At 40.5% G+C, this 25656-nt stretch overlaps 1 protein-coding gene across 15 annotated transcripts in view; it reads left to right on the plus strand.

The window, feature by feature from the left end:
* Nucleotides 1-25656, plus strand: part of GULP1 (GULP PTB domain containing engulfment adaptor 1) — a 372795-nt gene that overhangs the window by 298214 nt on the left and 48925 nt on the right. For all 15 annotated transcript variants that reach the window (XM_075933787.2, XM_075933780.2, XM_075933784.2 and 12 more), the window contains one exon: nucleotides 409-501. In XM_075933787.2, the coding sequence (XP_075789902.1) occupies nucleotides 409-501 (93 nt within the window). The remainder of the gene's footprint in view (nucleotides 1-408; nucleotides 502-25656) is intronic.

Below are 25656 nucleotides of genomic sequence, written 5' to 3' on the forward strand. Positions count from 1 at the left end.
ACATATTTGTTGCTTCTTTGGATGAAAATTATATATTACTGTAATTTTTTTACAAATTTCTGTGAAGTAAGCTGGACCATAAAGTGCAATACTATTATTACATTATCCTATATTAAGAGACTAAGGACACACTAAAAAAAGAGGGTAGTAACTGATAAAATAATATACAATGTGCATCTTTCCACCATCCTGCAAACTCACAGGATCTAAGACATTTATTACATTCTCAAATACAATGAAGCATTTGGGTCAGTTACTAAACAGCTTTTTGGTAATTAGTTTATATACTGTGAAGAAGAGCAGATCTTAAATAAAGAAATAAAAATGTTATTTGTGATATATAACTTAAATTAGATATGCCATAGGATGAGTCTCTCAATAATTGTTGCAATAACATTTGTTTTGTAGATTCAAGAACTAGAAACTGAAAATATAGAACTGAAAAATAAGGTGCAAGATTTGGAGAATCAGTTAAGAATAAATCAAATACATACATCTCCAGTAAGTACATGGATACAACTATGTTTTCTAGCTAAGATTGATATAACTTTAATTATTTTAACACCGTGTATGTGTTCTGATAACAAATACAGCATGCACACTATTTCTGATTATTAAGATTAATCTCGATAATCTTATATTTAAGTAACAGTAAGATTGTGACAAACCAACAACAGTACAAAAATTAAGTTATTCAGTAAACTCCTTAACTCAGCTTCTTGTGCCCAGATGTTGCTGCATATATGCAAACAGTACTCATTTTTCTCAGACACACAAGCAGACTACCTAATTATGGAAAACAACATCCTCTTTCAGTGTGTCAATCTTGCGTTTCGTAACTTGGGTTTTCTTAACAACGTCTGTCACAAACATATCGTTACTTACATCTATTGTTTTGTCTATAACTTACTACTACTTGTTTTAACAGGATTTTTATGTTCTTCTGAAATTCCCTCATAGGCCAAGACCCATTATTATCTTTCATGCAAACAATACTTAAAAGATTGGTGTATTAGTTATAATTGTATGTGGACAAGGATCCTTTATCCATGCAAATATTTTTACTTCTTCAAAATCTCCTGATGTACATTTTTACCGAATTCTGAAGTGTCAGATTTTGATATCTAGTTTGTGAACTATTAGAAATGTATGTTGTTTAGCAGACTGACCCTAATGGCTCTGAAGCAGTTATAGTTTATTTTATCCGAATGTATTCACATAGCTGTAAAAAAACAGTTGATGTGCATAGTATAAATTCTTGAGGAATGTATCTAGTTTTTAATTAAATATCTTTGGTGAAATGCTGGTAGTAGTGAAGTCATTGGGGACTGAATACATCCTCTGAAGTCTATATTTTTGGCCAAGCAGAAATATAATTTGCTAATTTTTAATTTTTAATTTTTAATTCAGAGTATTTTTTTGAATTACAGAAATATCCAAACATTTTACAGTACACTTTTGTTAATTTTTACAATTGTTTAAATTAAAATTTGGGTCTACCATGTATTTGGAAAAAGTTTCAATTTTTTTCACCTTCTTCCTGGCCTGAAACACGACTATGCATGGCATCAGCCTTAATTGTTTACATGTTAATCCACAAAGCCCCCCACAATCTGTGTATTATGACAGTGATAAATTATCAGTATTATCCCAACACTGAAATGAAGTTCCGTGGAAGTCTGTCTACATAATGTCATGAAGGGTATTAATAACAAGTAACTGGAATGTATATGATAGTAAATTGTATGTATGAAAGTCTTTCTTTCATAGGTTCTTATATAGATCCCTCACTGAAAACTGTAAATTATTTGTGATTTCTGACTTACTGTACATTCAATCAAAAGTACTAACCCCTCAGACCAAATCCTCTGCCTTTATTCAGAAATTTTTCCTTAATAAAAACTGTAAGAATTGACCTGTCATTGGTAGACCAAAATCATTCAATCTGTCTAATACCAAAGCTTGCTTTTATAGTAACCCTGTGATAGGTACAAGAATAGCAAAATACAGTCTGTTCCTCTTCAGCTTTTTGGTCCAGGAGCCATGTGTTCATTATCTGTGTATCCAGTGTTTATCACAACAGGGCCTCTTGATGCTAAAACAATACAAATAACATGTGGGATTGTAAATTGCAATTGTAGAATGGCCAAATTATGTGCTTTGCTGATTGGTTATTATTATCATTGGCATTGTGATGGCAATGTGTATGTGCTTTCTGTGTATTATTTCAATGTGACTTCTGGCATACGGTTCTGAGAACAGAATTTAACCTTTAGGACAGCTGTTATGTTGTGTGGTGGAATTCCTGTGAGGAAATCTGCACTACAATCTTAAAAGTACTAATTTAAAACAATTTAACATTGTTTTCTTGCTAGTGAATATAAGATATATGATGTTAATCATGTTTATATTTCATACTCATAAATTACAAGAATAACACGTTTCATTCTTATATTTTCAAAAAAATATTTCCAAAATATTGAATTTACAATATAAGAATATTTCTGTTTGTTATTTCTTTAGAACAAATGTTTAAAAAGCAAGAATTACCGTACAGAAATTCTGTGCATTCTAATAATTAGAATTACAGTAAGAACTATTGAGCATCATAAATATTAATATATACATTAATTTTTCCAGCCGACACTCTTTTATAATCAAATAGAGGTAACAATGAATCTGCAGCTAATCAGAAGTAAAAAAGAAATACACCCAGAAAAACCTCTCATTCTCATATCTTACCCCATAACATACCTTTATCCTTCTCCTAAAGCCCTGTTAAACAAACAACTTTTGCAGCATGCTCAAACGGTCATTTGACTAGGCCAAAGTTGCTTGTACTACTTCTCTAATAAAAGGAGCAGGTACATTGAAGAGATAGTTATGGAATGAGAAAACATTGTGAAATATAATAGACAATTAATGTTTTACATAAACTGTCATTTATATAAATTTCAGTTATAGAAAATATCTGTAAAGATAGTGTGATCCCAGGGTCTGCCAAACCTCCATTCACGTTGTCCCAGATGCACACTGGATTCAGTGCATGTGTTTAATAAGGCTGAACATGTATTAAATTATCTGGGAACACCCAGCAATAAATTATACAGCACTTGTCAGCATTCTTTCTTTAATCATTTCCACCTATTAGGGAGGGCTTCCTCTTCTGAATCTGCTCTCATCCCATTTCTGAGACCTCTGCACTCTCCATCATGAGGTTTAAGAGGGTCTGGAAAAAGGGGGCTGTCTCCCCACTGTGCTAGACATTGAGTCCCAACTCCCTTTTCCAGCCTCCTTAGGAATGAGTACCTACACTGAACTCCTGCATAATTTGCGACATGTTAAACTAAATTCCTTAGCTCACTCAATAGGTCTGTGAACTGGTGCCAGGCAGGTGAAATAATCTTCCACTGCTATGCCAGTAGGATGATGAGGGAAAAATTCCTTCCCAGCTGCAAAAGAAAAAAAGGCAACAGACAGTGTTCACAGTAGATTATAACGTAATTGGTCCTATTCTGATCTCATGGGTGGGAGAGAGGGGGCCACTGGTTCATGAAGAGAGTGGGTTGAATCTGGGTGACACAGATATCAATATCCTTCCCCTCAGCTGGCATGGCTGGTGGTTCAGTGTCTCCACCTGAACTAGTCACTTCTGGTTCCCCCTTGGCTCAATGAGCTACAGTTTCATTTCTTCTTGCTTGCTAGATAAAGTCTCACAGCATTCAGTTGTGATGAGTGCATAAGAAGAGGAACTAAGAAAATTGCATGCTGTAGACTGATATGTATTTAAGGCTAAATTATGCTTAGTCAAACAAGGATATCAAAATTAGTATGTTTTACAAAAGCAACAGTAGAATGAATGTACCTTTTCTTATATTCTCTAAATATTCCCGGGAAGAAAAGTGATGTTACTAAAAATAGTAATAAAATGTAATTGTAGGATTTTGCTAAACTTACTTTAATGCACTTTTTTCACAAGAAACATTTTTAGATTCAGAGACCTAATCAATGGGAAATCTTCCTTTTTACTTTTGTTTTTGTTTTTGTTTTTGTTTTTAATGTATGATATTTCTTGTGTTACTTGTTAATTGGCAGAGACATTTTTCCAATTTGATGAAAATTTAACTTTCTGGGCAAAATATTTTTAGAACCTTTCTCAAACAACGGTTGCTGCTCAATAGCCAGCTAACTCGCTTCCAAAGTCAGTGTAAAACGCAGCTTCTTTTTGTTAATTCTGCCCATTCCCTATTGAGATTTTTGCAGTGAACTTCATAAGGACATAGTCTTATGAGAAGGCACCACAGAAGAATTAGTATATTTAGTCAGAAAAATGTAAATCTAGTTTTGTTTATTCACATTTAATCTAGAAGCTGGATTACTGTGTTTTCTATGCTATAAATAAAGTATGGTAGACAATATGTTCTTGATACATATTATTAGGCATTTCCTAGTATGACTCAATAACACAAAGAGTTTGTTCAGAGGTACTGATTTTCATAGAAATTTACAGTGTGCATCGCAACTATTCCTCTGGTGTCATAATGTGAAATTATATTTAAATTTTAAAGTATAAATTAAATTGAATCCATTAAGAATGTGCAAGAAATATCGTTAAGAAAAGCCCTACATCAATACTTCAAACATCAGATTGTCAACTGTTTCATTTAAAAAAAGGAAGAAACTAGCAAGCATGGTGTACTAGTGCTCTCTCTGATAATATTTTTAATACAGATGCCTGTATTACTACATGACTTTTAAGTGGGCATACAAATTTATGGTGCGTGTTTCTTTCTTATTTTTTGAAGTATTTTAAAAAATCTTTTAAAAAGATGCCAGTATTGTACTAGGTTTCAAATAATTAGCTCTATTCGTATTTTACATCATTTAAATCATTTAGTTATACATATATATTCATAATATAGTATATATACATTTTATCCTGTTATGATTTTGTACAGGGATCTCCCATTTAAGTTAGAGGTTTTTTACGTATTAAAGGATGATAGAATTGAGATCAAATGCTCCATCTGCCGTTGTGTAGTGCTTTAATGCCACATGTGCTATTATTGGATTGAGTCTAGCCTCAAAGTGTCAGGAGCAGAGCTTTGCTCTCCTTCTTGGTCAGCCCGCAACTGAGCTTGGTCTCCTCATTTTTAGGCCCTCTTGCCACATCTGAAACTGGCTGCAGGTGCTGGCATTGTCCCATCCAAACTTATTTATTATCCATAACTACAAACTATTAAATTAACAAAACTTTAACAAAAATATCCTTTAACAATTCTGCATCTTTATATTCAATATCGTAGATCAATATGTATCCACGTGCCTATTTTTATTTGATCAGGGAATTACGGAAAACATTATGTCCTTTTTATATCAACAATTCTTATCTTCTTTAAACATGGTTTTCAGAGGCCTTTTACTCCAAGTCTAACATTGTTTGTAAATCATTACCAAAAATAAAATCCAGTTAGTAATTTTCCCTGTGTTGCATTTTGAGAGATATCTCAATTTTGGAGCCTAATAATCATTGCTCCCTAACAGTTCTCTAGTGCACAGATGAATGGAAAGAATGAGGAGGAGTTGTAGTTCCATACCTGTTCCTGGGAAGAGCAACTATGCACTATATTTCTTATTCAGTGCTTCTAGCAAATCTACAACTGGGCTCTACGTAAATATCCTTTTGAGCAAAAAGCGTGTAGCATTCACAGACTCTCAGGCCAGTGTTCTATCCACTGAATCAGACTGCCTCTTTAATTACTAAATATTAACCTGATTCTATCTTGTTGAACTATCCTAAGAGGAAGTATTGCAGGTATGGGTTTGGCAAAGTATTGGCTGGACAGATGACCGGATTCAGTTCTGCTGCCTCTTGAGGTTGTTTTGTTTTGTTTCTTGAAGGGAAAAGAGGGTAACAATGAAGTACATTTGCTATATGGATTCCAGATTTCTTCCCCTTCTCTCCAAATTCCTATGTCCTTAGTAAGGAATTCTGAATTCTCTCAGGAGCAATGTTCTTTATCTTTCTTCAGTAGGAAAAGAATTGCCCAAATTTAAAGGAGTTAGGTGCTCTTACCTGCATTTCCTGTTTCTTTGTGGTCTCTCCTCCCCCGACCCTCTCCCCCCGGCCGCCCCAAACTCAAGAACCACACTGATTTGCGGTGTGTCTCTGCAATCAAGATAGTTTCAGGAAGTAGCTGGTATGTGTTTTATGCTGCACATCATACTTGAAATATTCATTCTTTTCCACTCAACAGTACCAAGAACAATCAACTTTGTTGAGGGCCCAGGAAATGAACTGAGTAGCAAAAAGACAATGGTACATATAGGGGATACTTAGCTGACCTGAACATGATAATCATTCCAGTCAAGTAAGAGCAGGTAATCAAGGTAGCATGAGGCAAGTCCTAACCTTTGATGTACTGGCGGGCCATATATGAAGTAAAGAAGGCATGAAAGATATAATGTAATAGTGTAGATACAGCGGAACATTGTAAAATTGTTCTATTTTTGAGAATAGTGCTGAAAAACGGAACTTAACACAGCTGTGTTAACTTCAAAACTGATTAGATACTCTAAACAGTGCCTAATCAAATAATGTCTTTGAGTTTAGGGGCTGTAATTTTGTATGAAATATGTAGGATTAAATTTCCATCTAGTTGCATCTAAAAAATTTAGTCACAAGACACTATAGTTATAAACAGATATGTTCTATTTGTCTTAGATCAACTTAGTATGTTAACAGCACTGTAAGGATAAAAACAAATAATTTCATCTGTCATCCATATCACATTTACTTTGTTTTAGTATGTTTATTCTGTCCGATTTGTCTTAATCATATTAAATCAGTATGATAATTAAAGACACATGCTCTATTAAAACCATTTGTTTTACTTAATAATATGAGTGTTAATTTTTATTATCATGATTTTAGTGCTCTTCCACTTTTAAAATATTTACTTTTTACCTGCAGTGTATCTGAGGGATGTAAAAAGTTGTAAGTATATGTACATTATCTCTCAAGAAAAAACAGATACACATTAAACATTCTGGGCTAGATTCTGATGCACTTACTCATATGGAGTTCTATTAAATAGTCCTATTAATTTCATTGGGACAATTTATAGATTGAGGCAGGGGCACCGACTACCTCCACAGGCCCATTGCCAAGGTGGGAGGAGGCAGCTCTGCTCTCTGATGAGGCAGGGCAGTGGGTGAAAGGGATGGGACCAGGGGCTGCCAGTCCTCTGTACTGCCAAGAGCGCGTCATGCTGGCCCCCAACCAGCACGCCATACCTCCTGGAGCTCAGTACACCCTCCCCTCATCCCTTAATGATGCTTGGCGCACGCGGCGCAGCACTCCAACAGTGATTTAAAAGGCCTGGGGCTCTGACCATCACTACTGCTGCAGTAGCAGCACTTGAAGCCCTGGGACCCTTTGAATTACCAGGCCTCAGTAGCTCCATTCCCTCCCCCCCGCCTTTCCCTTCTTTGGCAGACCTGGATTGAAGAGCTACTCAGCAGGAGCAAAAATATCAGATTTGGCCTTTCTGGTAAGTTTCAGTGCTCAGGAATTGAATGTGATATCTTTTGCATCACATGTTAAGAGGTTCTTTGGAGCCCCTCAAATTTAATTCCTAAAGTACCTCTCCTTTTTTTATTGAGTGTTACTGCAATGTGACTATGATTAGTTCACTGTAAAGTCTTAAGGTAGATTGTGACCGCAATAGTCTGTCCTCCCCACATATGCAGATTTCACATTAATTTTAGTGTGGGTTCTATGCATATAAGGATAACTGAATTTTGGTGCTAAGTTTCATAGAACAGATCATAAAGCTATACAGCTATGATTGTGTATAATTGCTGTTTCCAATTACTACTGGTGAAGTTCTGAGATATGAAGAATGTGAGCATGAGATGTTTGCTCTGATAAAGGTTTTTTAGATTTTTATAAACTCAATGTTGCGATCAAAATTAAAGTTTTTCCCTTTTCATGCCCATAAAGGTAAAGCTGAAGGTTTTTTATAGGAACAAAGATTCCTATTAAAACAGAAGATAGTTACTGATACTCATATTCTAAAACCATGATTATTATTGCTTTAATGCAATTGGAGGATTGGGCCAAAAGACATCTGATGAGGTTCAACAAGGACAAGTGCAGAGTCCTGCACTTGGGACAGAAGAATCCCAAGCACTGTTAAAGGCTGGGGACTAGCTGACTAAGTTAGCAGTTCAGCAGAAAAGAACCTGGGATTACAGTGGATGAGAAGCTATATATGAGTCAACAGTGTGCCCTTGTAACTAAGAAGGCTAATGGCATGTTAGGAGTAGCATTTTGAGTAGATCTAGAGAAGTTATTATTCCCCTTTATTCGGCACTGGTGATGCTGTATTTGGAGTATTGTGTCCAGTTCTGGGCCCCCCGCTACAGAAAGGATATGGACACATTGGAGAAGGTCCTGTGGAGGGCAACCAAAATGATTAGGGGGCCGGAGCACATGACCTGCAAGGAGAGGCTGAGGAATTTTGGCTTATTTAGCCTACAGAAGAGAAGTGAGGGCAGATTTGATAGCAGCTTTCAACTTCCTGAAGGGAGGTTCCAAAGAAGAAAGAGAGAGTCTGTTCTCAGTGGTGACAGATGGCAGAACAAGGAGCAATAGTCTCAAGTTACAGTGGGGGAGGTTTAGGTTGGATATTAGGAAAAACTATTTCACTAGCAGGGTGGTGAAATACTGGAATGGGTTACCTACGGAGGTGGTGGAATCTCCATCCCTAGAAGTTTTTAAGTCCTGGCTTGACAAAGCACTGGGTGGGATGAGTTAGTTGGGGTTGGTCCTGCTTTGGATGGGGGCTGGACTTGATGACCTCCTGAGGTCTTTTTCAGTCCTAGGATTCTATGATTCTGAATTATAAGAACTAAGTGTTGCCATTGATGTTTGTGTAAAAACCCAACATTATTCCCATGCAAAGAGGGATGGCAAGCTGTGGTCCTTATGCAATACTGAGGAACGCCGTACATTTAAACATGAAATGAGAAAAGGCTGTACTCGGCTAAATTTCACATGTATTACTTTTTTCTCATTTTTTACATAAAGGATGCTATTATGTATTCTTGAATTTATTGCCAGAGTTCTACCTTTGTGAGGGAAGACAGGTATATGATTATTACTGATGATTTGTGGCATTCTGCATGTAAACATTTAAAAGCTAAATTGTGTTATTTGTTAACTGCCTGGCAGTTAAAATTTACAAACAAACAAACATTTGTTTGAGAACACTGGAAAAGATCACTTTGTATCACAGGGCAAAATCATACTAATGCCTTCTTCTCTTATGCAGAGTTGCTAAAAGAAGTGTGAATGGTAGGTTAGTTGTCTGGTTGTAATCAAGACCCACTTCAACACATTTCATGAACTTGTGAAATGTAATGCAAAATCACTAGTTTGATGACAAAACACTGAGGGTATGTCTACACTACAATGTTAGTTCGAACTAACAGACGTTAGTTCGAACTAACATTCATAGGCGCTACACTAGTGCTCTGCTAGTTCGAATTTAAATCGAACTAGCGGAGCGCTTAGTTTTAACTAGGTAAACCTCATTTTACGAGGATTAAGCCTAGTTCGAACTTACTAGTTCGAATTAAGGGCTGTGTAGACCCTTAATTCAAACTAGTGGGAGGCTAGCCCTCCCCAGGTTTCCCTGGTGGCCACTCTGGCCAACACCAGGGAAACTCATCTGTCCCCCTCCCGGCCCCGGACCCCTTAAAGGGCCACAGGCTGGCTACGGTGCCCGTGCCAGGTGCAAGCCTGCCAGCACCCAGCCAGCAGACCCTGCACCTGGCACGGCACAGAGCCACCCACCCGATGTCCCCCAGCCCACCCCCTCTTCCCGGGACCAGGCTGGCGGCTCCCGGGAGCTTGCCCGGGACCGCAAGAGGCAGGCACCTTCCTGGGCTAGTGCAGACAACGTGGACCTCGTCCACGATCTCCGCACTAGGCACAGGAAAGTGGCCGTCTAGGGCAGGAGAGCTGCCAGCCTGGCCACCCAGGAGCAGGTGTGCATGAAAATCAAGGGGGTCCACTGAGACCCCCAACCCTGAGCCCTGAGCTTACAATGGCCGTACTGGGTCAGACCAAAGGTCCATCTAGCCCAGTAGCCTGTCTGCCGACAGCAGCCAACCCTAGGGACCCTGGAGGGGATGGACCGAAGACAGTGACCAAGCCATTTGTCTTGTGCCATCCCTCTCCAGTCTTCCACAAACTTTGGGCAGGGACACCACTCCTACCCCCTGGCTAAGACTACTCCATGGACCCAAGCTCCATGACTTTATCTCACTTCCCTTTAAACTCTGTTCTAGTTGTAGCCTTCACAGCCTCCTGCAGCAAGGAGTTCCACAGGTTGACTCTGTGCTTTGTGAAGAACAACTTTCTGTTACTAGTTTGAAGCCTGCTACCCATTCCTTTCCTTCGCTGTCCTCTAGTCCTCCTTTATGGGAACTCATGAAGAACTTTTCTGAATGCACCCTCTCCACCCAACCCCTGCTTTTAGAGACCTCTATCCTGTCCCCCCTCCATCTCCTCTTTTCTAAGCTGAGAAATCCCAGTCTCTTTAGCCTCTCTTCATCTGGGACCTGTTCCCAACCCCTGATCATTGTAGTTGCCCTCCCCTCTCCCAGCCTCTCTCTTCCCCTCTCCCACCTCCTTTTCCCAGTCTCCCCCAGTTTTGTTCAATAAAGACAGAGTCCATGTTGGAAGAAACGTTATCTTTATTTTGTACATCAGGAAGGGGGGCTAGGGAAGGGTAAGTGGAAGGAGGTGAGGGAGGAATGGGGTACGAGCCCCTGATGGGGAGGACTGGGCTGGCTCTGCGGGCTTCTGGGTGTGGAAGCTCTCCTGCAGCTCCCCAATTGCCCCCTCTCCCCAGATGGCAGCCTGCGGCAAGTGCAGCCGGTCTGATGGCCGAGTGCTGTGATGTGCCCAGTGTGGGCACTCCGGGCACTCCAAGCCAGGACTGGTTTTCAAGCGGGGCACCCCTGAGAACTATCTGTCCGGGGTGGGGGTCGGGTCCCTTTAAGCGCAGCCCTCGGCTAGCCTGAGACAGCATCTCCACGCTCTAAATCCTCCTCTGATGCCCTGCCGGCACTGCTTCCAGCCATCCTTAAGCCCTGTTCAGGGTCCACTCAATGTGGACATGCTAGTTCGAATTAGCAAAACGCTAATTCGAACTAGTTTTTAGTTCTAGACACGTTAGTTCGAACTAGCTTAGTTCGAATTAACTAATTCGAACTAAGTTAGTTCGAACTAACTCTGTAGTGTAGACGTACCCTGCATTACCTTACCCATTACAATGATAGCTTCCCCAATTATCACCTCTACTATCATTAGCTCACAGACATTTACCTCCCTTCCATCCCCCTTCTGTTCTGAAATTTGATTTGTCCTTTTCATATGTGTTCATTTTTTTTAATTGTATCCTTTGGTATACATGGTTGTGACAATTTTCTTCCACTATTTGATCTGAGGAAGTGGGTCTGGCCCACGAAAGCTCATCACCTAATAAACCATCTTGTTAGTCTTTAAAGTGCTACACAGTCCTGTTTTTTGATTCAGCTACACCAGGCTAACACGGCTACATGTCTATCACTATTCGAAATAGAAACAAAACATCCCTAAATATGTTAAGTGAAAATAGAGACAAGTCAAGTGGAGACAACTGAAAACTAAAATGTATCTTGTAAATGGACTTATTTAAAAGAGGGGAAATATAGAAAAACAGTGAGAAACCTGCAACCCATGGGCTGCTTATGACTCAATCAAAACACAGATGAGTCCCATGTGACATTCTCAGGATCATACAGGTAATATTGGATACAGTCCACATAACACATTGCATATTAAGCTCACAAAGGGCCAAAGGGGAGAGCCAAAGTGGGCTGCCCTTTGATGCAGCCCTTCGGAGCAGATTGAAGGTGTGTGTTGTACAGTGCTGATAGTTTTTGTGTGTGTGTGTGTGGTTTAGCTTATTATTTTGTGCTGGTCAGACCAGCACATCGGTTGTTTGTTATTTGTGTGGTGGCCTATTTAGTGCCTGATGAGAGCAGGGAAGGCAGGGAAGAGAAGGTTCCCAATGACTTGATGAGAGAAGGTTCCCCCTACCTGCCTGTACAGAAGGTCAAGGATGGGGTGTGTGTGTGTTGTAGACTTCTCCCCTCCCCAGTTACTGGTTGCGGCTTAGGTGGGGTGGTTAAGAGGGAGGATTCAGATGGCATAGTGGGAGTTGTGATGAGCAGCAGGAGATATGGTGGTAAGATTAGGACAGGCCAACTGAGGGGAACGAGGTTTAGACAGTTATGGGCTATTCCTTGTTCTGGTCCTGTTCCCAGCCTCAGTGGTTTGGGGAATCTTAAAAGCCATTCGTCAGGCCTGATGGCGTTGTGGCTGAATGCCAGATTGGTATCCCACAAGACCATTCTCATCCAGGATTTAATCCTGAATGAAGGGACCAACCTGGCCTGTATCACTGAGACCTGTCTGGGAGTGGAGCGAGGCATTGACCTTTCCCAGTTGTGCCCGGTTGTGTTCTCAGTTCAGCATGACTTGATGGCTGGGGTGGGGGGTGGTGATTGTCTATCAGGATACCATCTCACTTGCTAGGGCCAAGGTCCAACAAAGTGCTAGATTAGAATGTCTGTACCTGGTGTTGGGTAGTCATGATAAGTTGGGTGTTCTGCTTGTATACTGCCCACCTCACTGGACAACAGATGCTCTGCTCGAGCTGGCTGTGGTAGTCTCAGATGTGGCATTGCGGATCCCGAGGCTTTTGGTCTTGGGGGACTTCAATATTCATGCCAAGGCTGTCCTGTCTGGTCCAGCTCAAGACTTTATGGCCACCATGACGACCTTAGGACTATCCCAAGAAATAATTGCGAGCCTCTTCTGTGGCGGCACTGACAGCGAAGAAGAGTTACTTCTCCTCCCACATCATGTCTGCCCAGTGCCATCGGCGGAATTGTTTCGAGTGGTCGGGGCCTCTTTCAGTCTGGCCCTCGTGATGAAATGGAGGAGTTCTAGCACTGGGACTTGTTTGCAGCAATCCACTGGGATTTGTTTGCGAAGCACTTTGTAGATAAAATTACTCACATCCGGTCTGATTTGGACTTTGGCTGTCATGTAAGCGGGATACAGAATGTGTTGAGCGCTCCTCCCAGTCATTTTTCTTTGGATCAGTTTCAGCTTTTGCAGACCGAGGATGTGGACTAGGTGCTTGGAAGAGTGTGACTGACCACGTGCTCACTCGACCTGTGCCCTTCGTGGCTTATTAAATTGAGCCAAAAAGGGATGATTGATTGAATGCAGGGGATTATTAATGTGTCTTATAGATCTGGGATGGATCCTACCACCTTGAAAAAGACGGTGATAAAGCTTTTCCTTAAGAAGCCTTCCATGGACCAATGTGATGTGAATAACTATTGCCCAGTTGCAAATATTCCTTTCTTGGGCAAGGTACTCAAGCAGGCGGTTGCGTTGCAATTCCAAGATTTCTTGGAAGAAAGGGCTTATCTAGATCCATTTCAGTCTGGCTTCAGACCTGGTTTTGGAACAGAGAAGCCACCTTGGTTGCCTTGGTAGAGGATCTATGCCAGGAGATAGGCAGAGTAGTGCACCCTGTTCAGACACTTGGACTTCTCTGCAGCTTTTGATACCATAGATCATTATATCCTTCTGGAGCGCCTGATGGGCCTGGATATTGGAGGCACTGTCTTGCAGTGATTCCAGTCCTACCTGTCAGGACGCTTTCAGAAGGTGGAGGTTGGGGGCTGCTCCTTGACCCCATAGCAGTTGTGCTATAGGGTCCCGCTGTTGTACCAATAAAAGCAAGCAGGATCTTATGAGGGGAATAAGGCAAAAGCCACATTTATTGTAAAGATAATAATAAAAAAATAAAGAAAAGATAGAAGCAAACAACGTTGTTTAACTACTTAACCCTTATACATATAGTTGAAGCAAAATGCAGGACAATGTAGCACTTTAAAGACTAACAAGATGGTTTATTAGATGATGAGCTTTCGTGGGCCAGACCCACTTCCTCAGATCTGAGGAAGTGGGTCTGGCCCACGAAAGCTCATCATCTAATAAACCATCTTGTTAGTCTTTAAAGTGCTACATTGTCCTGCATTTTGCTTCAACTACCCCAGACTAACACGGCTACATTTCTATCACTTATACATATAAACATTCATTCATCCATTCATTCAGGTTCTGTGTATTTGTTATAGTTACCAGCCTGGAAGTTGCTTGTGACAGAATACTGGCTAGGTATTCTGTACACAAGTGATGGTAGTTGGGAGCGAAGTCCTGATCAGATGCGCATCTGAAGCTCCTGGTAGGCTGGCAGCAGAACCTTGGACTCTGATTCCATAGTCTTTTAGTCCAGTTCTTATAGGAATTTTTTCCTATGCCAGTCTATGGAAATTGCTGCACCATGCTGATGTCTTCAGGGTGGCTGCCAGGTGCTCATCGGGTGGACCTCCAGTACTTGGTTTTCTCCACTTGACACCTTTTGGTTGCACTGGCACCTGACGCCTTCTTCAGCCCTTTGTTGCTGTATTCTCAGGCTGGCACCTCTCAGAAGCATTCATTCATCGTCCAAGCACTCTCTCTCTCTTACATACATTCCCTAATTAATGTTTCCCATACAGTATTTTGTATAATAATAAAAGTTGTAGTTACAAAAGTTTCTGGGTGGTATTGCTTAAAACATTCTGGGAGTGCTAAGTAAAGTTACAGTGTTTTAAAGAGAACAGGCGTCAATTATGTAACAATGCCCTTAGTCAATTACAGGGCTTGGCTCCCATAGCAGAGTTAGTGGCTTGACAATGCATTGTTACAATGTATCTCTGCAATGTCAATTTCAAGCAGCCCCTTGCACAAGCTTGAGCATGCCCTGGGACACAGAGGGGGGGCTGTTTCTGGCTACATAGGATTATATTCTTAACAGTTCTAAGTTACATGACCTAATACATTATATTCTAAAGGGGCAATAATAATAATAAATCTAAACATTTAACAATCTTAACAAATAATAATAAGAAGAATTAATAATAAATCTAAACACTTTAAGTTGTGGGGAACAAATTATGGGGAGTCACTTCCATTTGGGGAATCATTTTCAATACATTAATATGTTATCCCTACACCGCAAGGTTCCATCTTGTCCCCTATGCTGTTTAACATACACATGAAACTGCTGGGAGAGGTCATAAGCAGATTTAGAGAATGGTGCCATCAATATGGAGATGACACCGAACTCTATTTCTTTGTGACATCGGATCCAGGTGTGGCAGCGATTAATCTGAGCCAGTGTCTGGAGATGGTGATGAACTGGATGAGGTTGAATAGGCTGAAGCTGAATTCAGATAAGACCAGAGTCTTGTGGATCAGGAGGCCATCTGTTCAGAAATGTGGTGTGTTACCTGTTCTGGACAGGGTCGCACTCCCCCTGAAAGAACAGGTACACAGCTTGGAAATCCTCCTGGATCCATTTTTAACATTTGAATATCAGATTTCTTCGGTGGCCTGGAGTGCTTTTTGGACAGCTTCAGCTGATCCACCAGCTGTAACCCTTTCTGATTAAGAATGATTTGGCTACAGTGATTCATGCTTTTGTCACATCCTGATTGGATTATTGTAATGAGCTCTACATGGGGCTGCCTTTGAAAAGTCTTCAGAAGCCTCAACTGGTAGAGAATGTGGCTGCACCAGTTTTAACTAATACTCATTACACAGAGCGCATTATTCCCATGCTCTGGCAACTACACTGCCTTCCAATATGTTTCCAGACACAAATCAAGGTCTTGGTTAGGACTTATAAAGCCCTAAATGGGTTGGGACCAGCGTATTTGAAGGACCATCTCCTCCTATATAAACCTGCCCGGGGATTGAGGTCAGCTGCGGAGGCTCTGCTCCGTGTTCCTCCACTTACGGAGATAAGGTTGACATCTACGAGGAGTAGGGCCTTCTCAGCTTTTGTCCCTATGCTATGAAATTCTCTCCCCGGGACATTCACCTGATGCTAACATTGACACTGCTTCGGCACCAGGCCAAGGCCACGCTTTTTACCCCTTCTTTTATTGGTGTTCAGTTGCGTGTGTGTTTCCCTGCTCTTGAGGTGTTTTAACAGGCTTTATGTCCTACCCCACCCTGCTTTGGGGTCCTATGTTTTACTTTATATATATTTATTTATTGTGTTGTTTAAAATAGAGAGGTGGGGTAAAATATTGTAAATAAATAAATAAATAAAATAAATAGGTTGAAAAAAACTGATCTGGTGAGTGACTGCATGGATTTATAATATTACTGACTTCCTTTGTAAAGTACTTTGAGATCTACTGCTGAAAGAAAGTGGTATTGTAATTACACCACATATTCTGTAAGTAACTCAGGGTATTTCTATACTACAAAGTTAATTCGAACTAACAGATGTTAGTTCGAATTAACTTTAATAGGCGCTACACAGGCAAACCGCTAGTTCGAACTTAATTCGAACTAGCGGAGCACTTAATTTGAACTAGGTAAACCTCATTCTACGAGGATTAACACCTAGTTCGAATTAAGTCGTTCGAATTAAGGTCTATGTAGCCACTTAATTCAAACTAGTGGGAGGCTAGCCCGCCCCAACTTTCCCTGGTGGCCACTCTGGGCACCACCAGGGAAACTATTCTGCCCCCCTCCCGGCCCCAGAGCCCTTAAAGGGGCACGGGCTGGCTACAGTGTCCGTGCCAGGTGCAAGCCTGCCAGCACCCAGCCAGCAGACCCTGCACCTGGCACGGCATGAGCCAGCCACCCGCTGCCACCCAGCCCTCCGCCTCTTCCCGGGACCAGCCTGGCGGCTCCCAGAAGCCTGCCGGGGCCGCAAGAGGTGGGCGCCCGCCTGGTCTAGTGCGGAGATCGTGGACCTCATCCACGACCTCCACACTAGGCACAGGAAAGTGGCCGTCTAGGTCAGGATAGCTGCCAGCCTGGCCACCCAGGAGCAGGTTTGCATGAAAATCAATTTGGTCCAGTGAGACCCCCGACCCTGAGCCCTGAGCTTAGAACTTAAAAACATGAGAACGGCTGTACTGGGTCAGACCAAAGGTCCATCTAGCTCAGTAGCCTGTCTGCCGACAGCGGCCAACACCAGCTACCCCGGAGGGGATGGACCGAAGACAATGACCAAGCCATTTGTCTCGTGCCATCCATCTCCTGCCTTCCACAAACAGTGGCCAGGGACACCATTTCTACCCCCTGGCTAATACCACTCCATGGACCCAACCTCCATGAATTTATCTAACTTTTCTTTAAACTCTGTTCTAGTTCTAGCCTTCACAGCCTCCTGCAGCAAGGAGTTGACTATTTGCTTTGTGAAGAAGAACTTTCTGTTATTCGTTTGAAGCCTGCTACCCATTCATTTCATTTGGTGTCCTCTCGTCCTTCTATTATGGGAACTAATGAAGAACTTTTCTTTATGCACCCTCTCCACACCACTCATGCTTTTATAGACCTCTATCATATACCCCCTCGGTCTCCTCTTTTCTAAGCTGAAAAGTCCCAGTCTTTTTAGCCTCTCTTCATATGGGACCTGTTCCAAACCCCCTCTCCAACCCTCTGTCTTCCCCTCTCCCACCTCCTTTTCCCAGTCTCCCCGAGTTTTGTTCAGTAAAGAGAGTTTCTATGTTTGAACACACGTGTCCTTTATTTTGTACATCAGGAAAGGGGGTTAGGGAGGGGTAAGTGGAAGGAGGTGAGGGAGGAATGGGGTATGAGCCCCCGATGGGGAGGACTGGGGTGGCTCTGCGGGCTCCTCGGGGTGGAAGCTCTCCTGCAGCTCCCCGATTGACCTTCCCCCCCCGGATGGCAGCCTGCGGCAAGTGCAGCCGGGCTGATGGCCAAGTGCTGTGATGTGCCAAGTGTGGGCATTCAGGGCACTCCAAGCCAGGACTGCTTTGCTGTCCCTCATCGTGGTAGACAAGCGAGCGGGGAACCCCTGAGAACTGTCTGTCAAGGGTGGGGGTCGGGTCGCTTTAAGCACAGCCCTTGGCTAGCCTGAGACAGCAGCTCCACATTCTAAGTCCTAATCTGATGCCCTGCCGGCACTGCTTCCGGCCAGCCTTATCCTCGGTTCAGGGTCCACTCAGTGTGGACATGCTAGTTCGAATTAGCAAAATGCTAATGTGAACTAGTTTTTAGGTCTAGATGCACTAGTTCGAATTAGCTTAGTTTGAATTAACTAATTCGAATTAAGTTAGCTCGAATTAGTGCTGTAGTGTAGACATACCCTCAGTGAAATAGAGGAACCTGATAGCCATGTAACTTGCATTAATGGTAAATGCTAATAGAAATCAAGCATATCACATAATAATGTCATGCATTTATTGCATTTCACTGGAAGTTCCTGTCACACAAGAAATTGTGTCCTTTTGATAATGCAGATTATTAACAAAACAAGGATCATGTTTTTATTGTGAGATGGTACACTAATTTGTAAGAAATTTTTATAAATATATAGATTAAAATGTAACTAGGAATGGGAGAACCTGATATTTACAGGTTGTGAAGGGGGGGAGAACTTTCAAAATAAAATATCTCTAGTTGCAGTCATATACCAATGCATTAAAAGTAATGAGAAAACAGAAAGGAATTTTGATTATACAGTGAAATTGTTCAATGAAAAAAGAGAGAGAGATAAACATCAAATTGCAAGTCTTTTATATTCATGTTTCATCCATTATGGTTATTGTACCTTTTATTATTTTTACTATTTTATTTTAAATATTCATTCAGTACATTTCTGAAAATAATTCATTTTTGAATAATTTTCTTCAAAATTTTATTTTAAAATAATCTCTTTCTAAACTGGCAGTGATGTTAAAAGTTTAAGTAGCTGCTCACTTTGATATATAACTGTCATTGGAGAAGTCATATGCAATATAGTTTAACACATTTGTTACTACTCCCTGAATAAGTCTGTGAGAAGTATTAGTAATCTACTATAATGTGGTTAGAAAGATGTGGTTGCCTTCATTGGAAATAGACCTTGGGAGCTTCTCTACAGCTATACTTGTGTGTTGCATTTGAACTGCTGGCTTAGGGAGTTGCTGCTGGCTATTGGTGCCTTGTATTCTGTTTCATGAAGTCATTCACTTGGATATACAGCTAAACTTTCCATTACTCTTGTGTGTGTGTTGTTTACTTTTCCTCTGTGTTTTAGTGGTTTGGCAGTACATTAATCACTGGTTGTTCTTCCATTTGGTCTTGATTATGTTGGAGCAATCTGATTTCCCCTTTATTGCTTTCATATGTTGGTGCTGATTAAGTTTGTATCACAATAAGAGTTTAGATGAGGCTTTTGAGAGAACTTGCATACACACAACCTCAGTGAATCCCTGAGTATATCTATTTATTTTTAAGAAACATGTTTTCATTATTGAAAATAGCAGTGTATGCCTTTTAGCTCTATTGCTGCTTGCAGCAATCTAGAAGGGGATTAGCTATATCTACCAATCTTCCTTCGGATATGCAATTCACAACCAGGTTGATTCTATCTGTTTGTATAGGAAGTTGTATACTTCCTATATACTTCCTGGAAGGCTGCTAAGGAACATCTCACCAGACCTGTCAAATAGGCCTGGACCTAGAGACAAGAAGCTTTTTTTTTTTTCAAATACAGAATATTTTTCAAGACATTCCTGGAGAATCTACAGACATTACAGGATCTGGCTATCCAGAATTCCAGAATCAGAAAAAAGAAAATTGAAGGAAATGCAGTGACAACTGAAGAAACTCCTCGCTGAGAAAAAACAAAAGGGAACCTTGAGAAGGAAGGCAAAGTGTGAGAGAAGAGCAGTGCAAGGGAAATAGTAAGACACAAACCAACAGAAGTAGAGTAAAGAAATAAACTAACCGAAGTGGAAAATAGTGACACAGAGAGAAAAAACTGAAAAGATGTGTACTCTTTGGCTCTCACGACTTCACAAGTGTCTGCTGATTTCTGGGCTGAGCTTATCTGTGTAGTGTAAAAATACATCTTTGTTGCTTCCTTGGCTAACTTATTTTCTAAGTGTCCACATCCTGGCACCTGTGCAGCCTGGAACCATCTCAATGTATTCCTTATGCTTGGCATGGCCATTTCCAGTGTCCTACTTGGATCCAGAGGGAGCAAGGTCAGCCATGGAACACCCATGTGCCTGCACAACTCCTTCCTCCTGGCGAGGGGCAGAGTCCTTGAATTCTCTGCCTCCCGGTGAGTGCTGGGGGATACCCCTGAGCGTGAGCAGTACCTCTTTGAGAGCTTAGCTGGTAGGTTTCTTTCAGCTGTTTGCCCATCAGTTAGGACCATACAGTAAAAGGGCTTTGCACAGCAGCAGATGTAACGATCAGCAAGTGCAGACTGCGCACCCTCTTCCTTCTCCTATCTGTGAGTGGCAGAGGAACAAAGAGATGGGTCACAGCAAGTTTTTTTGTATTGTGGGCCCCTGCATGCTATCCGATGTCCCGCATTCAAATAAATTCTCACTTGCCTCATGCCCACCACCCACTGCATCCCTGCTCTGCCCCCTCCCCCTAGTGCCATGCTGTGCCATTTGCTCTCTCTGGAGCATGCCCTACACCAGCACTGTTGCAGTGCACTAGAGTTATCACCATTGCTTCTGCCGAAGTCATGAACTGCTGTTGCCGGAAACAGACCCGTGAACTGCTGCTACTGCTGCCACCCTCCAGAACTGCAATCAGAGCCCCTGGGAGAAGCAGCATGATGGTTCCTTCTACCTGCATTTCAGCTGACCCAGGGAATTGGAGGGCAGGGAGAGCCTTTGACAAAAATGGAGGCTCTGCCACTGGGTTCCCACCAATCAGAATTCATGGCAGAGCCACCATGGTGGAGCACCCTTCTTGGGCAATTTCAGACATGGGCAATGGGAACCATCACATTGTTCTCTTTAGAAGTTCCTCTGGGCAACTACAAACAGTCATAGTAATCAGATGCTGATTTTACATTTTTGTTGATATGGATCATTTTGTAGGATAAGCTTTGTTGACACCAGTTGAGTCAGAGGCTACTTCCTTGTGTGAGCAGTAACAGAGGTTGTGCTCCAAAGTATGGATTAGACTCAAAATTCTTGTTGGGAAAGGGCTATGATGAAGCTAGTGTTATGTCCATAGTTTGTGGAGGATTGTAAGCAAAAAACAAAGGATACAAAGTATAAGCATCATACAGTGATTGCTAAGCATTTCAAATTAACCTACCTTTTGTGCATGCTGCTGAAGATAAGGGAAACTAATGATTAAGTCTAAAATCTTTATCTTCAAACTCTTGCTTGAGATAGTTAAGTTTTGCAAAAGAAAGAGCAACTTCATAATGTGGTTCAGGCTCCTGAAGGAGTTGGCATTGAGCAAAAAAACAACTTGTCTTTGAAGGCTTGGGTGTCTTACCTCAATCTGTTATGGCAGCATGGGATCTTGGCTATCATCACTACAGCCTCTGGGATCCTTCTGTCAAAGAAAATGAACCTGTGCCAAGTCCTCTGGACATTTGTGAGCAAAGTGGATAAGCTCAGCAAACTCCAATTTAGAAAAAAGTAAGAGGAAATTGTAAAAGAATCTCAAAACAGGTGGAAATAAATAGGTTTTGAAAATGCATATCATCCAAGCCACAGGAAGAGACATGAATGCCACACATGATGAATTTGAACACAGTTCTGTCTCTGTTGCAAAGGATAACCATTGATGGAAATATTTTGAAATCTTCAACAAATCAGAGAACTAAAATCTCTCTATGAAGGATTTGAAGAGATAGCTGCTCTATTTGCATTCCTGAATCCCAAGCAACTTCAAATATAACTTTAGAAAAGTCAAACAAGGAAGTTCTTAAATTGTTCATGGGGAAATATTCATAACTTTCTTCAGACTTAATGAAACTGTATCTTTCAAAATGTCTCCATTGGATGAAAAACAGCCTGAATACAGCTCATCAGTGTGTGATCTCAACAGTCACTGCAATGTAGGGTAATACACAGAAGTGAGGAATTGAATGTTATGAAAGTGTTTTTGATGTTAGGTAAATATTATTTGTATTGTTTCTTATACTATAACTTTACCTTGTCTGAATTTAATGTATGTTTATTGTTTACTTTGCTGTGCTATGTCTGGTCCTCTTACTAATTTCCCGCATTTTCATGTAGGAGGCATGCTTGTTTTCTATGGTGGCTCTGATGACTGAATAATCCTCCTCTGTTTTGTATTTTCAAAGTATTTTGCTTGCCTAAATCTATTACTCAAATCTAATATAACATAATATATATATATTCTGTAATCTTTGAAAAATGGGACAACCATATGCCTGCACTATGTAGATATAGTCTGGTTATGTTCTTCATAATTCTACCAAAATGCTGCTGTCACCAAGCCTTTGCTGGGAGAAAAAGGGCAGATACACCTTGTCAAGGCTGTTTCCCACTCTGGTTCTTTGAGTGCAAAAGGTGGGGGTGCACAAGAGACCTTAAAAATACCCTGCCACTAAAGACTTCTGATGGAAAATTCCCCAAAGTCACAGAATTCTTGACCTTGAATGGTAAGCTGCCGCCCCAAATGCAACCCCTCCCCCCTTTTTGAACACAGAGGAAGACATACTTGGGATGTTTTTTCCTGTGGGGTAACCCCATGTTCTTTAATCCTTCCTCAGGAGAGAGCTTGAAAAAAAAACCTGTAATCTTTTAATAGCAGACCTTCAATCTGAGGCACATGGATACAGAATCTCCTACCTTTTTAGGACACAGAAATCAGATTATAGTCTTTTAAAAGTGATTTTATTAACAAAACAATATATATTTGGTAAAGCATACTTGGTTGTTAGGTGTTATAAAGCAATTAAAAAAAAACAGATGAAGACACGTAGAATTGCTTTCCTGTGATTCAGTTTCAGTTACAGTATATGGGGAGTTTAGTACAGAGGAATATAACCAAAGTTTTAAAAAAAGCCAAAGAAAATAACCTGATCGTGTCTAACTAAACTTTCCCTGTTTTACTTACATTTAGTTGCTCCAAAATTTAGGTTCCTTTTCTCAGACATGGATATTGCTGGGAAATCCATGCCTTATTCCTATTCAGTCCATTTCTCTCCCAGCTCTTACTCTGACTTGCACACAAAGGAAACTGAAACAGGATAAACTTGTTTCATTTAAAAAATATTTCACTCTCCTTCCATTGACTCTCCTGGCTCCCTACCCACACTTCCTGGATATCACTGTAGTTACTGAATGCTGGAAAGTTTAGAAAAGGGTAGTACACTTCCCATCCATCATGTCCCAAAGCTGTTGGCTATTCCTCCATAAAATATGCCAAATCAGCAACAAAAGTAAACTTCTGTCTCTCCACACTGGTTAACAAGAAGTCAGAGATTCAGCAACCTTAGGGTATATCTGGACTACTGGCTTTTGTTAACAGAAGTTTTGTCGACAGATACTGTCGACAAAGCTCCTGTCGACAAAGAGCGTCTAGACTACATCCAGTTCTGTTGACAAAGCAAGCTGCTTTGTCGACATGACAGTGTAGAGACAAAGGACAGTGTACATGCAATAATGCCTTCTGTCGACAGAACTCTGTCGACAGAAGGCATTATTCCTTGTAGAATGAGGTTTACAGCCGTCGACAAAACTGCTGAGTTCTGACGACATTATGTCGACAGAACTCAGCGGCAGTGTAGATGCAGGTATAGTTTTGTCAACAAAAGTCCACTTTTGTCGACAAAATCCTGTAGTCTAGACACACCCTTAGTTATTCCAGTCCTTGATTCAACACCTAGACACTAGACTTATTGATGAATGGTTATTTAAAACCACTTTCATCAAACAAAAGATTCTTCTTATCCTAAAAGACCAGCCATATACTGATGTCAATATAAAACTCAGATCTTATATAATAATCACACTGTTGCCAATCCTTAGTATATAAATTATAAAGGTTTATTTGAAAGAAAGGAAGAAAGAAAGGAAGTTAAAATTGATTAAAGGAATCATATACCTACAATAATTGCGAAGTTCTTGGATCAGGCTTGGAGCAATGATGGAACAAACTGCTGGCTTGTTATGTCTGGTTTCTTCTAAGTCTTGAGAAGGGCCTCAATCCCTTGGACAATATCTACACAGCAGCCTTATTTATTCCAAAATAAGACGTTATTCCAAAATAAGAAAAAGAACATCTACCCAGCAAGCCACTGTTTTGAAATAATGGCAAGCTGAAGGATACTTATTCTGATGCTTATAACCCTCATTTTAGAAGGAATAAGGGAAGTCGAAAGAAGAATGTTCTTTCTTCGACTTCCTGCTGTATACACCACACCAAAAGCCAAATTACGCTGTTTTGACTTCAGATGGCCTGGACTTGATGATCTCTTGAGGTCCCTTCCAGTTTCAGTATTCAGTGATTCTATGACTTTTTTGCCCTACTGTGTAGACATGCCCTTGGTTGGAATACTCACATTAGTATAAATTCATAGTCCAGAGATTTGAGCAGAAAAGAGGCCAAATGGAGAAGTTTCCAAGGCCTTTTATAGATTCTTTCAAATGAAGGAAAAACCCACTGTTCTTAATGTGGAAAATTATAGGTAAGAAGACGGTGTTTGGCATCACATGAGTCACACAAGTCAAATATCCATGCATGCTTTGCTTAGTAGCAGAAGCCATTACCCATACTATAGTTAGAACATGCACAGAACAGTTGATTAATTGTAGATAGGCATTTTCCATTTTGAATTAACTGTTCTTTGATGGGCCATTTGACTTGAATAGTTCCTTCAAAATGTGCTGATTAACATCTTATTGGTGTTTCCACATGAGCAAACATTTGAAACATGGGTATATAATTTAATATTTGTAACTTCAGATACAAAAATAATACATGCATGCAAATAGCACAGTCATATTCAGCTAATCGTAACTTTTGTATTCAGACCTTACTTGACACACTTTCTATAAGATTTGTTGTAATTGTATAACAGTGGTAGCAACAATGATTTACATAGTCATCTTTTAATCAGATAATTCTGCTGTAAATCTTTTTTCCTGACTATTTATTTATTTAAATATATAGATTTTGTATGGGTTGGAATGCAAAATTTCAGCCTTATATCTAAGAAGTTTTTGCATGTTGTAATATAAGAAAAATTGTTTTTGCTGTTTTCAGTTACAAACATTGAGTGGATACATTTGCAGGGCAGATTTTTATATTTAGCGCTCTTGTAACTTAAATAGTTATTTTTAAAGTTACCAGGTTGTATCCTTAATATGTCTTTAACAATAAAGAAAATGAGAAAAATAGAGTATTTTAAAAGAAAGTGAAGTGTTTCCTAAGTCAGCATGAAAGAACAGTTTACTGTATGTATTATGTCAGAGCCAAATCTTCATCCACCTTTGGGTATGCAAGACTCAAAAAGCAATGATAATGTGAAATGTGAGTTGTACATCAGGGTCAGTGAATGGAAAGGCCATACAAAGTGAACTCTGCAGCTTTCTCTAACACACCCATAGGGGTCCATTGTGGGCAAACCAGAGAATTATAATGATGAAGTATTCACAAAATGTATTCACCATCTCCAGTCCCCATATTGTTGGAGTATGAGCATA

This window comes from Pelodiscus sinensis, chromosome 7, assembly GCF_052426305.1.
Source record: "Pelodiscus sinensis isolate ZL-2025 chromosome 7, ASM5242630v1, whole genome shotgun sequence".
Taxonomy (NCBI): Eukaryota; Metazoa; Chordata; order Testudines; family Trionychidae; genus Pelodiscus; species Pelodiscus sinensis.